The following is a 15,128-nucleotide window of genomic DNA, read 5'->3' as shown; positions in this document are numbered from 1 at the left end:
TCATTCACTGTATTAATGCATGTCACACAGTGAACAGTAGCCACCCCACTACATCTATGATAGGAGTGCCTTTTTCTTCCCCTTTTCTGCAATCTGCAGCAGCTCATTTGCTCTTCACCTCTCTAACTCACCAATATGACACATGTGTCAGAGGATAGATTGGATATTTACCCTGGTTACATTGATTCCTGCATATTGAAATGATGGATATATATGAAGAGCAATAGTGATTATATATATATATATATATATATATATATATATATATATATATATATTTTGCTACAGCTTGTTTTTGAGACATACTAGATACGTCTGCCCAGACAACTTCAATTAGTAATAGCCTGCCTGTACCTGAGATACGGATCAGGGTGTTATTTATAGTGGATACTCGATACCAAGAAATTATTTACTAATATAAGGCTTACCGGTTTACTGCACTGAGAAAATTATCAGTATTTGCACTGTAACATTTACAAGATTATTATTATTATTATTTTTTGTTTATATTATGGATATTTATATCCTAGATCCTGAATAAATACTATGATTATTTTGCTACTACCTCTTTATAGGAACCAATGACATGCAATCTATGGGGAGACTGCACTTACCATGAAGTTTGAACACACACTAAACCATCATTGTTACTTATTTACTCTACGCCAGTAGCATTTATTACGAGAGACTGAAGTATTGATGGTAAATCTATCTACAGTGTTTCTGTTTCCTGTGTTAGCCGACTATACCAGTCCACTATTTGTCTCCTTCTGTTAGGGGACTGTTAAGGCTAACTGTTGCAGGAACTAGTGTCAGTATTTATCATATTGGCCCTGACTGCGTCAGGCATATATCCCCATGGCGTGTTCATACCACACGCAAATCTAGGTGTGGTTTTTTTGTCATTTTTTTGTTGTTTTCTATTGTTTTGTCATTTTTGTATTTATGTGTGTATGTTTTTGTCCCAGTCCTGGTTGGTGGCAACAGCTTTTAATGGTAATTAATAAAAGTTAGATTTTATGCAATATTTTTCAATGAGTGCCCCCCAAAAAACGAGAGTATTTTCCTCTTCTTTTTTGGTATACTAGTGTTCACTCTCAGGGGTGCACCTCCACATGAGTTACTGCTATAGTATCCTTCAATGAAGGATTAAATTCTAAACTACTGTGGTTTTTTCCAATTCATTCAGTGTCATATCATATTTCACCACCTGTGCTCAAGTTTCCCATATCCCCTTTCTCCCTCTACATTAAAACGTCTGAAGCTGGTAATGACAATCCTGTACAGCGAACCTTAGGTACGCCCAATGAGGAGGATATATGGGGACATGAAGGTATGCCTCCTTTATGTCTAGTGACACCCTAAAATCCCCCCCTTTCCAGGCTGGATATCCTTGCCTTGAGAGATTCCATCTTGAATCTGAACCTCTTTAAATGTAGGTTTAGGAATTTTAGATTCAGGATCGGTCTGACCGAACCATCCGGCTCCGGGACCACAAATAGGGCTGAATAAAACCCTTTTCCCTGTTGCTCTAGGGGAACCATGATAAACACTTGCTGTTGACCCAGCTTTAGTATGGCAGCCAAAATTATTTTCCTCTCCGGGGAAGTAGCTGGCAAGGCCGATTTGAAAATCGGTGTGGAAGCCCCTCTTTGATGGATGTGGTAGAGGCCGGGGAGGACACTTTTCCTGTGAACTGGCTGTAGCCGGTGATCTTTTCCCTCTACCTCAGGCGAGGAAATAAAGCCACGCCCCTTTCTGAACTGACGCGACCGTAAGGACTGCATCTGTTATTAGGGTGTTTCCTTTTGCTGCGGGGGAACATAAGGCAAAAAAGACGACTTACCCGCGGTAGCTGTGAAACCCAGGTCCACGAGGCCCTCCCCAAATAAAATTTCACCCTTGCAAGGTAAAGCTTCCATATGACTCTCCGAGTCAGCATCACCTGTCCATTGACGGGTCCGCAGGCACCTACTAGCAGAACCTGCTATGGCCTTAGCCCTTGAACCCAAACACCCAATATCTCTTGCAGCCTCTCTCATATATAGTGCTGCATCCTTGATGTGACCTAAGGCCAACACCATACTATCTTTTTCTAGGGTGTCAATGTTAGACGACAAGTTATCAGCCCAAGCTGTAATTGCCCTACCTACCCATGCCGACGCTACTGCAGGTCTAAATAGGGCTCTGGCAGTCGCATAAAATTTATTTTAAGGTAGATTCCTGTCTACTATCCGCAGGATCCTATAGGGCCGCCGTATCAGGGGACGGTAATGCTACCTTCTTGGACCAGGGCGTTAAGGCCTTGTCCAGCGTGGGCGAGGATTCCCACCGTAACCTGTCCTTTGAGGGGAAAGGATACGCCATAATAATACTCTTGGGAACTTGCAGTCTAATGTCAGGAGTCTCCGAAGCTTTTTTTTTTTAAACGGTCAGCTTATGAGATGAGTTAGGATATTTTTCTTTAAATATGCAGACCCTCGTGTCAGGGACAGAGGAGTCCTCTGAGATATGCAAAACAACGTTTATTACAATAAACCTAAATTGAATACTGTCGCGACTCATGGGTGCAACCTTGCATCATCCTAGTCGACACTGGAATCAGAATCCGTGTCGTTATCAGTGTCTGCTAACTGGGTAAAGGGACATTTATGGGACCCCGAAGGGTCCTGGGACACAGTAAAAGCCATGGGTTTATTCCCTGCTTGTCTTTGGACTCTGCTTTGTCCAATCTGTAATAACGCCACATTATCATTCAAAGCATTCCACATGTCCACCCAATCCAGTGTCGGCTGTGCCGATGGAGACACCACCACCATCCGCTCTGCTATCTCCCAAGACGAGCCTTCCGCTTCAGACATGTCGACACACACGTACTGACACCCCCCACACACACTGGGACAAATAAATATGGGGACTGACCCACAATAAGGCCCTTTGGAGAGACAGAGAGAGAGAATGCCAGCACACACCCAGCGCCACAATATGCTGAAACCACGGTCCCAGCCTAAATAGCGCTTTATATATAAATATATGTACAAACTGCACCAAATAAATGTGCCCCCCCCTCGTTTTTGTCCCCTGTTATTGTTCAGCAGGGGAGAGTCTCGGAGCACTTCACTGCAGCATGCTGTGGAGAAAAATGGCGCTGGACAGTGCTGGAGGATCAAGCCCTGCCCCCTCGACGGCGGGCTTCGGTCCCGCTCAATTTCTTTATACTGGCGGGGGTTTTATATTATATTGCCTCAGCAGTATCTAATATCTGTGCCAGTGCTGTTTATGAGGTAAAAATTGCTGCCCAGGGCGCCCCCCCTGCGCCCTGCACCCGTACAAATGCCTTCTGTGTGTGTGTGTCGGGAGCAATGGCGCGCAGCGTTACCGCTGCGCTGTACCTCAGTGAAGATCTGAATTCTTCTGCCGCCTTTGAAGTCTTCTTTCTTCTCATACTCACACGGCTTCTATCTTCTGGCTCTGTGAGGGGGACGGCGGCGCGGCTCCGGGACGAACGACGAGGATGAGACCTGTGTTCCGACCCTCTGGAGCTAATGGTGTCCAGTAGCCTAAGAAGCAGAGCCTATCATTTAAGTAGATCTGCTTCTCTCCCCTCAGTCCCACGATGCAGGGAGCCTATTGCCAGCAGTGCTCCCTGAAAATAAAAAAACCTAACAAAAAGTATTTTCCAGAGAAACACAGGAGAGCTCCCCTGCAATGCACCCAGTCTCCTCTGGGCACAGGATCTAACTGAGGTCTGGAGGAGGGGCATAGAGGGAGGAGCCAGTTCACACCCATTCTAAAGTCTTTAGAGTGCCAATGTCTCCTGCGGAGCCCGTCTATACCCCATGGTCCTTACGGAGTCCCCAGCATCCTCTAGGACGTAAGAGAAACTGGCATGGTCGATTTGAAAAATCGGCATGGAGGCACGTCTTGAAACTCCAGTTTGTATCCCTGGGATACTATTTGCAACACCCAGGGATCCAGGCCAGACAGAATCCAACCTTGGCTGAAGAGTTTGAGACGTGCCCCCACCCGAGCGGCCTCCCGCAAGGGAGCTCCAGCGTCATGCTGGGGATTTGGCAGAAGTAGGGGTAGACTTCTGCTCTTGGGAACCTGGAGCCACTGTGGGCTTCTTTCCTCTTCCCCTTCCCCTACTGCAAAAAAGGGGGAACCTCTCACTTTTTTGTATTTATTGGGCCGAAAGGACCGCATTTGCGGGTGATAGGTCTTTTTTGCCGGTGTAGGCGCAGAGAGCAAAAATGTCGACTTACCTGCGGTAGCCGCCGAGACTAACGCATCCAGGCCATCGCCAAATAAGGCCTCACCTTTATATGGGAGAGCCTCCATGTTTCTTTTGGAATCTGCATCCGCGTTCCACTGGCCAATCCATAACGCCCGCCTAGCCGATACTGCCATGGTAGCGGCCTGTGAACTCAAGAGTCCAATATCCTTCATTACTTCCAGCATGTAGGCGGCAGCGTCCTTGATATTCCCTAATTTAAGGAGTATCTCATCTTTATCAATCGTGTCAATTTCTGATGACACGCTTTCTGACCATTTTTCAATAGCGTGACTCACCCATGCGCAGGCAATAGTGGGCCTAATCAGTGTACCATTGGTAACATAAATTGATTTCAATGTCGTTTCCATTTTGCGGTCTGCCTGCTCTTTACCTGCTCTTTAAGAGAAGCCGTGCCAGGAGCAGGGAGAATTACTTTCTTTGTCAACCTGGAAAGTGCACTGTCTAACACAAGGGGTGACTCCCACTTTTTCCTGTCCTCAGCCGGGAAAGGGTAAGCTATGTGAATCCTTTTGGGAATACGAAATCTTTCATCAGGATTCACCCACATCCCTTCAAACAGAGCACATAGTTTGTGTGAAGGGGGGAACGTGACTTTGGACTTCTTTTCTTTACATAAATAAGACTTCTCCTGAGGTACAGGAGTGGTTTCTGTAACCTCCAACACGTTCCTTATAGCCACAATCATATATTGTATATTTTTTGCCAATTTATGATCTATCTCTCTGGATTCACTATTGTCGACACAAGAGTCAGAATCCGTGTCGGTATCAGTGTTTACAACATTTGCAAATGGTCTCTTATGTGACCGAGGGGCCGCCCGCATAAGGAATAACAGCATCCTGAAAAATCACATCTTCCACAGATTTTCTCCAGCATGCAGCCTTAGATTCAGACTTATCTAATCTACGGTTAATCAGATGCATACTGTCACGTAACTCTTTCACCCATGCAGGCTCTTGGTGTGCCTGTAGCGCCACCACATTACAACTCTGTGTCCCTAAAATGGCTTCCTCCGGGGAGGATCTCCCTGCCTCAGACATGCCTCACACATGTACAGCACACCAACAGACACACTGGGACTTATTTTGGGGACAGACCCACAGTAAAATCTGTCAGAGGGACTCAGGATAGGAGCAGCCAGTTCACAATCCCAGCGCCAGTATTTCCTGTGAACACAGTATGTCCACAGCCTAACAGCGCTTTTTAAATAGTAATACACACAATCAAATGCACCACAATCGCTTTGTGCCCCCCTTAATAGCACCCTGTACTTGTCAGAAGTGGAGAAGGGGACCAGCGTGTTCTCTGCAGCCTGAGGAGAGAAAATGGCACTGAGTAGTGTGCTGGCTGCCTGAGGAAGAAGCTCCGCCCCCGCAATGGCGCGTCCTTACACTCATATATACACTGTAATATTTATACTGACGGGGGTAGGGCTGTGCCAGCGGCAACTTATGCCCCCTGTAAGCCAGTTTGAGGTATTTTGATTGCTGCCCAGGGCGCCCCCCCCCCGTGCCCTGCACCCTGTAGTGCATGTGTGTGTGGGCAGCAATGGCGCGCTGCGCTCCCGCCAGCAGCGCCGCACCTCAGCCGTCACTTACTTGATAGAAGATCATTCTTATACTCACCTGTCTTCTGAATTCTGGCTCTATGAGGGGGTGACGGCGTGCTGTGGGAGTGAGCATCTAGACACGGCTAGCGTTCAGTTCCCTTCAGGAGCTGTGTCCTGTCAGCCAGAAGCAGAGCCATGAAACTCTGAGGAAGTTGGTTCTGCTTCTGCCCCCTCAGTCCCACGAAGCAGGGAGTCTGATGCCAGCAGATCTCCCTGAAAATAAAAAACCTAACATAAGTCTTTTTCAGAGAAAAAGTAGAGCTCCACAGTAGAGATCCACAGAGTGCATCCAGTCGACCTGGGCACATTTCTACAACTGAAGTCTGGAGGAGGGGCATAGAGGGAGGAGCCAGTTCACACCCAATGAAAAGTCTTTAGAGTGCCCATGTCTCCTGCAGATCCCGTCTATACCCCATGGTCTTGATGTCGTCCCCAGCACCCTCTAGGACGTATAAGAAAAAACTATTGCAATAATCAATGCCGGGGATCATGAGATCATGGATTAGAGTTTTTGTAGTCTCTTGTGTAAGGTATGGTCGTATTTTGGATATGTTTTTTAGATGCATGTAAAATGATTTTGAGACAAACTGAATGTGGGGAACAAAGGACAGTTCTGAGTCAAGGATGACACCAAAGCAGCGAGCTTGTGGGATAGGATTAATTGTTGAGTTTTCAACAGTGATAGAGATATCAGGTTGGTAACTACCATTGGTTGTTGTAAATTTAATTATGTTTAGGAAATATTAAGTTTGGCCTAGCGAGATGACATCCAAGATGAAACGGCAGAAAGGCATTCAGTGACCCGGACCAATACAGATGGTGACAAATCGGGGGAAAATAAGTAGATTTGAGTATCATCCATATACAGGTGATTCTGAAATCCAAAAGGGCAGATTAGTTTGCCAAGAGATGAAAAAGAGATAGAGAAAAGCAAAGGACCTAAGACTGAGCTTTGCGGTACTCCAACTGATAGAGGTAGTGGAGAGATGGAGGATTCAGAGAAGACACTGACAGAGCGATTAGATAGGTAGGATGAGAACCAAGAAAGGACTGTATGAGAAGAGAGTGGACAACGGTGTCAAAAGCAGCACAGAGAGATCTCCAAGAATAAGAAGTGAGTAATGGCCTTTAGACATCGCAGTGACCAGATCATTCACTACTTTAGTCAGTGCTGTCTATGTGGAGTGTTTGGAATGAAGCCTGAATGGATTGAGTCCAAGAAGTTGTGAGAGTTAAGAAAATGATTGAAGCAAGTGAGCACAAGTCTCTCATGTAGCTTGGAGGCGCATGGAAGTTGAGTGATGGGACAGTGGTTTGAGAGTTTGGGTCAGAATTTTTTTTTTAAGGTTAGGATGAGGAGACAGAGCTTTACTTATTTGTGAGGATACATGATAAAAAAGGAGAGGTACTAGAGTAGGAGTATGACAAGAGTGTTGATACTTCATCTTCATTTGTGGATCAAATGAAGAGAAGGTGTCAGAGGGTTCAGGTAGGGAATAGAGAAGGTCACTGGCTGAGAAAGAGCATACCATTGCATCTCAGAGCTTATCAATCTTGTTCTTGAAGTAGGTATATTTTGCACATTGATATTGGCTGGTGGGTTGCGTGAGGGATGGTAGAGAAGTGATTTAAATGTAATAAATGTCGCTTGGGGTTTGACCAGAGATGAGAGTTTGGAAATATGTTTGTTTGGCAGTGTACAGGGCATTACAATAGGAGTGGTAGAAAGTCTTTTATGTGAGGAAGTCACTTGGAGTACGAGTTTTACATTATAAAAGTGTGTAATAAAAGCTCACCTGCTTACGCAGCTTTGGTGCTTTTGAAAGCTTCATCCAAGTCAAATGGGGTACAAAATCTTTACATCCAACTACAGAAATGCCTTTTTCATTAAATATATTCCCTGTGGTCTCTGGAGAAACAGAAAGCCTTAAATATTAGACAAAAATAAATAAAAAGAGATTTCTACATAGAGGATTTCTTTTTCGGTTTTATTCACTTCCAAGCAATATTTACATTAAAAAAATAGTTTGAATTTATTGATTATAAATATTACATTAATACATAAAACAAAATACAGGTTGAGTATCCTTTATCCAAAATGATTGGGACCAGAAGCATTTTGGATATCAGATTTTTCCGTATTTTTGAATAATTGCATAACATAATGAGATATCATGGCGATGGGACCCAAGTTTAAGCACAGAATACATTTATGTTTCATATACACTGTCAGGTCTGTGAAATTGTCTGTTCCCGGAGGGGGCACTAGTGGGTCAGTGGTGGTAGGATGGAGGAAATGAGGAGGCCGTAGTAAGTTCCTGCGCATGTGCGCAATGATGTTTATTAAATACACACAACAATATAATGATTACTGGAACAGGAGTAACAATACAGAAGTTTCACAGCGTGGAAGCGGACATTGGTTTTAAGTACAGTCACGATGAATGAGCTGATATGGAAACCAGCGGTAATTAGAGAACAGTAATGACCGGCTTGGGAGCCGATGACAATCAATGATGGTCGGCCTGGGAGCCGATGGCAAATAAACAATGGTCGGCCTGGGTGCCGATGTGAAGCAGAGTCTATAGCCTGAGGATAAATAATGACATAGAGGATCAGCCTGGAAACCAATGGGAGAATGTGATGGAACAACACAGGCAATAAGTAACGTTTGGTATTCAGTCTGGAAACCGTTAGCAACTTGCAAATAACGATGATTGGCCTAGGAGCCGATGGCAACTGAAATCACTACTCTGGAGGTAAGTAACACAAATCTGGAAAACCAACAGTAATTAGAGAACAGTAATGAACGGCCTGGGAGCCAACGACAATCAATGATGGTCGGCCTGGGAGCCGATGGTAAATAAACGATGGTCGGCCTCTGTGAAGCAGAGTCTATATCCTGAGGATAAATAATGACATAGAGGATCGGCCTGGAAACCGATGGGAGAATGTGATGGAACAACACAGGCAATAAGTAACGTTTGGTATTCAGTCTGGAAACCGTTCGCAACTTGCAAATAACGATGGTCGGCCTGGGAGCCGATGGCAACTGAAATCAGTACTCTGGAGGTAAGTAATACAATGGTATAATATCAGTCACAGATAATGAACTGGTCTGGGAACCAGTGTAATTAGCAAACTGCAAAGGTTGGCCTGGAAGCCAATGGTGAACATTGATGGGTGGCTTGGAAGCCGATGGTAACAGGATCAATATGCAGTAGGTAGGTAATGCAACCGATGGTAGTAAATACAGGCAATAAGTAACTCTGGTAATCAGTCTGGAAACCGACAGCAATAGATTCACACAGTCAGAATATATGCACAAAGTCCACAGAGCCAAGCAAGGCTATAGCAGGAGACAGTTGGTAATATACAAGCTGGTTGTTTAAGTGCTGGATGCAATAGCACAGTGCTGAATGCAGATTAACAACACACAGGTGAGAATGATGAGGCAGCCCCTGGAGAGAGTCTCTTACTGCATGTAGAAGTGGCAGCTGACTGTGGAAGGAGTTGTAGCAGAGCTGGATGGCTGGGAGCCTGTAGTTCCATGGAGACACTGAAGCTAGGAAGTCACTGGAGACTGCTGGTGACTGGATCTGAATGCAGATGAAACTGCACCAAACTGGATGGCTGATGCCTGTAGTTCCATGGAGCTAATACACAGGGGAATCTCTGAAGACAGAAGACTGGAGTCAGCAGACGCTTGTTCACAGGATGTGACGCCTTGTTCAAGGCAATGATACTGAGCAGGAACTCTGAGTATATACCCCCTGGTCAGCAGGGATTGGAGAATCAAGTCATGTGAGCGCTCCAATGCTCAGGAGTGGATAGCACCAAGTCAGCTGACTGCAGGTGTCATGGCGGCGCCCATACTCTGGAGATGGTGAGAATACATCGGGGTACACGCTGTATTTAAAGCAGGGTACACACTGGAGTAAGTCTCTGCACATTGCAGGCAATCATGGAACATGCTGCCAGGCTACATCAGAGCACTGGTAATTGACGTGATGCAAAATGCAGATTCCTGACATACACCTTACACACATATATAGTGGCAGATGCTCAATTACCTTAGTGATATCATTCAGGTGCTTGAAAGGGAGGTGTATTTTTAAGCAAGAAAAAAAGGCATTTTGTTTCGCCCAGCACCCTGAATGATAACAGTAACCAGTTTTAAATCCCACGCAATATTGGAATTCAGAGATCTCAGTTACATATATTTACGCAAATGTATGAATAAGCCCCAAGAGCCGCGTCTTTGTATATTTGGTGTCCCTAGTGCTATATCTAGGTGCAGGGTGTGGCACCCCAAAAAATCAGCATAAGCCAGAAAGCCCAGTGCAGCATACCAATGGAAAAACTATAGTGTTAATAAATTAGTGTTAGGAAGCCGAAGCTACAAAAGGAAGTGATACAAAAATGAGATCTAATTAAAATGGAGAAATAGTGTTAAAGAAATTAGTAAGTGATAAGTGTTAATAGAAAGTAAAGGTATGCCACACTAAAGCCATCCAGCTCAGCCAGTCCAGAGGCACCACACCCCACACCTCTGTTACCCCAATCTGGGTCTACGATTAACCAGCAAGGAGCCACATTATAATGGCTCCTTTCTTAAATATATCTAAGCTAAGAGCCACCTACCTTGGAGCAACCCCATAAAGCTCCATATGGCATGTCAGGGCCTGCACCTCCTCCTAATGCAGGAACCTCACTGCCTCTCACAATAGACATATATAGTGGCAGATGCTCAATTAGCTTAGTGATATCAATCAGGTGCTTGAAAGGGGAGTGTATTTTCGCTTTGCAAGTGTGCGAGCGACTGTGCAGCCGGGCAAGTACAAACACATTTTGTGCAGAACAAGACCAGCCCTGTACTTACTTATTCTATGCAATGATTGCAGCGACAAAGGTCCCAGAATTGACGTCAAATACCCGTCCTGCAAACGCCTGGACAAGCCAGAAAACGGTCAATTGACACCCATAAACTCCCACTTCCTGTCAGTCTCCTTGCGATTGGCTGTGTGAATGTAATAGTCGCTAGAAGCAGTGCAAAACAACGATGCTTTGTACCCATAAGCCGCGCGCACGCATTGCGCCCTATATGCATGTGTAGTTTTGCCGTTTTTTTAAATGATCGCTACGCAGCGAACATCGGCAACTAGCGATCAACTCGGAATGACCCCCAAAATGTGTTTGTACCGATTCGGCTGCACAGGCGTTCGCACACTTGCAAAGTGAAAATACACTCCCCTGTGGGCGTCGACTATGCGTTTGCACGGCTGCTAAAAGTAGCTAGCAAGCGATCAACTCGGAATGAGGGCCCATATTGGAATTCAGAGATCTCAGTTACATATATTTGCGCAAACGTATGAATAAGCCCCAAAGCCGCGTCAAGGCCTGGACGTGGATTTGGGGCTAATTCATACATTTGCGCAAATATATGTAACTGAGATCTCTGAATTCCCATATTGTGTGGGATTTAAATAGGATTTTGGTACCTACCGGTAAATCCTTTTCTCATAGTCCGTAGAGGATGCTGGGGTACACATTAGTACCATGGGGTATAGACGGGTCCACCAGGAGCCATTGGCACTTTAAGAGTTTGAGAGTGTGGGCTGGCTCCTCCCTCTATGTCCCTCCTACCAGGCTCAGTCTAGAAACTGTGCCCGAGGAGACAACATACTCCGAGAGAAGGCCTTAACACAGATAGTGGTGAGATTCATACCAGCTCACACATACAAGGCACGTCAAGGCAACTAGGTTGAACTACACAGCAACAGCTGAAAACATTACTTACCAGGTAACAATGCAGTACTCAACTAAAACGAAGTTGAACTGAACCAAATAACAATTTGCAGGAAACGAAGCACTGGGCGGGCGCCCAGCATCCTCTATGGACTACGAGAAAAGGATTTACCGGTAGGTACCAAAATCCTATTTTCTCTTACGTCCTAGAGGATGCTGGGGTCCATATTAGTACCATGGGGATGTACCAAAGCTCCCACAATGGGAGGGAGAGCGCGGAGGCTCCTGCAGAACTGATTGACTGAACATCAGATCATCAGAGGCCAAAGTATCGAACTTGTAAAACTTTGCAAACGTGTTCGACCCAGACCAAGTTGCAGCTCGGCAAAGTTCCACTGCCGAGACACCCCGGCCAACCGCCCAGGAAGACCCCACCTTACGAATAGAGTGGGCCTTAACAGATTTTGGACACGGCAGTCCTGCCGTAGAATAAGCGTGCTGGATAGTGAACCTAATCCAGCAAGAAATAGTCTGCTTAAAAGCAGGACACCCAATTTTCTTGGGATCATATAGGACAAACAGAGAGTCCGACTTCCTGTGACGAGAAGTTCTCTGCACATATAGCTTCAGAGCCCTCACGACATCTAAGGACTCTGAAGTTATTGAGGAGTCAGTAGCCACTGGCACCACAATAGGTTGGTTGATATGAAATGCCGACACAACCTTTGGAAGAAACTGCTGACGATTCTGGAGCTCAGCCCTATCTTCGTGGAAGATCAAGTAAGGGCTTTTACAGGATAAAGCCCCCAGCTCGGAGACACGTCTAGCAGAAGCTAAGGCCAACAAAGTGACCACCTTCCATGTAAGAAATTTGAGCTCCACCTCCTGTAGAGGCTCAAACCAATCCGATTAGAGGAACTGCAACACCACGTTAAGGTCCCATGGTGCCGTAGGCGGTACAAAGGGAGGTTGGATATGCAGAACTCCCTTCAAAAAGGTCTGAACCTCAGGGAGGGCAGCCAATTGCTTCGGAAAGAAAATGGATAGGGCTGAAATCTGGACCTTCACAGATCCCAACCTCAGACCCATATCCACTCCTGCTTGCAGGAAGAGGAGGAAACGTCCCAGTTGAAATTTCACTGCAGGAAACTTCTTGGACTCACACCAAGAAACATATTTCTTCCAAATACAATGGTAATGTTTTGACATTACCCCTTTCCTAGCCTGTATGAGGGTAGGAAAAACTTTCTTCGGAATACCTTTCCGAGCAAGAATCAGGTGCTCAACTTCCATGCCGTCAAACATAGCCGCGGTAAGTCTTGATAGGTGAACAGCCCCTGCTGCAGCAGGTCCTCCCGAAGAGGAAGAGGACTCGGCTCTTCTTGCAGTAGATTCAGAAGGTCTGCGTACCAAGCCCTTCTTGGCCAATCTGGGGCAATGAGGATCGCTCGAACCCTTGCTCTCCTTATGAGCTTTAGGATTCTTGGGATGACTGGGAGTGGTGGAAACACGTACGCTGACTGGAACACCCACGGAGACACCAGGGCATCCACTGCCACTTCCTGTGGGTCCCTCGACCTGGAACAATAACGCCGAAGCTTCTTGTTGAGACAATAGGCCATCATGTATATTTGGGGAAATCCCCAAAGATCTGTTATTTCCTTGAAAACCTCCGGATGGAGTCCCCACTCTCCTGGATGGAGATTGTGTCTGCTGAGGAAGTCTGCTTTCCAGTGAATGAAGATGGCTGACAGCGCCAACGCGTTTTTCTGTCCAGAGGAGTATTCTTGTCACCTCTGACATTGCCGCTCTGCTCTTCGTTCCGCCCTTCCGATTTATGTAAGCCACTGTTGTTACGTTGTCCGATTGCACTTGGATGGCCCGATTTCTCAGAAGAGGGGCCGCCTGAAGACCATTGTAGACGGCTCTTAGTTCCAGGATGTTGATGGGCAGGCCGGCTTTCAGGCTTGACCACCGTCCTTGGAAGGTTACTCCTTGAGTGACTGCTCCCCAGCCCCGGAGGCTCGCATCAGTTGTTAGCAGGACCCAGTCCTGAATCCCAAACCTGCGGCCTTCTAGGAGGTGAGGCAATTGGAGCCACCAGAGGAGAGAAATCCTTGCCCTTGGAGACAAAGTCTCTGATGCATGTGGAGGTGAGATCCCGACCACTTGTCCAGGAGATCCAGTTGGAAGGGCCGAGCATGGAACCTCCCGTACTGGAGAGTCTCGTAGGAGGCCACCATATTTCCCAATAGGCGAATGCATTGATGAACCGACACTCGGGGTGGCTTCAAGAGATCCCGGACCATGGATTGGATCACCAACACCTTGTCCCGCAGAAGAAACACCCGCTGCACTTCTGTATCCAGGATCATTCCCAGAAATGACAATCTCTGGGTTGGTTCCAAATGTGACTTTGGAAAATTCCGAATCCACCCGTGACTCTGGAGCAGTCACATTGTGAGAACAATGGACTGCAGCAGCTTCTTCTTGGACTATGCCTTTATCAGGAGATCGTCCAGATAAGGAATGATGTTCACACCCTGCTTGCGGAGTAGCATCATCATTTCCGCCATCACCTTGGTAAGCACCCTTGGTGCTATGGAGAGGCCGAATGGCAGGGCCTGGAACTGAAAATGACAGTCCTGCAATGTGAAGCGGAGATAAGCCTGATGCGGCAGCCAAATCGGAATGTGAAGGTACGCATCCTTGATATCCAGTGATACCAGGAATTCTCCCTCTTCCAGACCTGATATCACCGCCCTGTGAGACTCCATCTTGAACTTGAACTCCTTTAGAAAGGGGTTCAACGATTTTAGGTTCAGAATGGGCCTGACCGAACCATCCGGTTTCGGTACAACTAAAAAGGTTCAAATAGTAACCCTTTGTCAGCATGTGAGGTGGTACCGGCACAATGACCTGTGCCTCCACCAGCTTTTGGACAGCGTCTTGAAGCACTATGCTGTCCTCCAACAGAGTTGGTAAGCCCAACTTGAAAAAACGATGAGGAGGGAGACTTTGAAATTCCAGCCTGTATCCCTGAGACACAATATCTAGTAACCAGGGATCCAGGCCGGACGATACCCAGACATGACAGAACTGTCTGAGTCTCGCTCCCACAGGCCCCACCTCTGGCCCGTGCCGTCCACCGTCATGCGGAGGACTTTGGGATACCTGAAGCAGGCTTTTGTTCCTGGGAACCTGCAGTGGCAGGTTTCTTGGACTTATCCTAACCTCCCCTAAAGAAGGTATTGGATGATCTGGCCTTTCTAGGCTTGTTAGGCCGAAAGGACTGCTGAGCAGCTGATGAGAAGGATTTCTGCGGAGCAGTTGCTGCTGAGGGAAGAAACGTAGACTTACCCGCTGTAGCGGTGGATATCCACACGTCTAGAGTTCCCCAAAGAGAGCCTGACCTGTATAGGGTAGCGATTCAACACTTCTGGATTCCGCGTCGGCCGACCAATGGCGGAGCCA

The 15,128-nt window shown here is 46.5% G+C and overlaps 1 protein-coding gene across 2 annotated transcripts in view; it reads right to left on the bottom strand.

Annotated features, from left to right (window-relative positions):
- AKAP7 (A-kinase anchoring protein 7) overlaps nt 1-15,128 on the bottom strand; it is a 548,135-nt gene that overhangs the window by 370,438 nt on the left and 162,569 nt on the right. For both annotated transcript variants that reach the window (XM_063917297.1, XM_063917298.1), the window contains exon 6: nt 7,703-7,815. In XM_063917297.1, coding sequence (XP_063773367.1) covers nt 7,703-7,815 — 113 coding nt within the window. The remainder of the gene's footprint in view (nt 1-7,702; nt 7,816-15,128) is intronic.

Source organism: Pseudophryne corroboree, chromosome 4, assembly GCF_028390025.1.
Source record: "Pseudophryne corroboree isolate aPseCor3 chromosome 4, aPseCor3.hap2, whole genome shotgun sequence".
NCBI lineage: Eukaryota > Metazoa > Chordata > Amphibia > Anura > Myobatrachidae > Pseudophryne > Pseudophryne corroboree.
The sequence above is the reverse complement of the archived record's forward strand: the minus strand, read 5'-3'. Positions and strand labels throughout refer to the sequence as shown.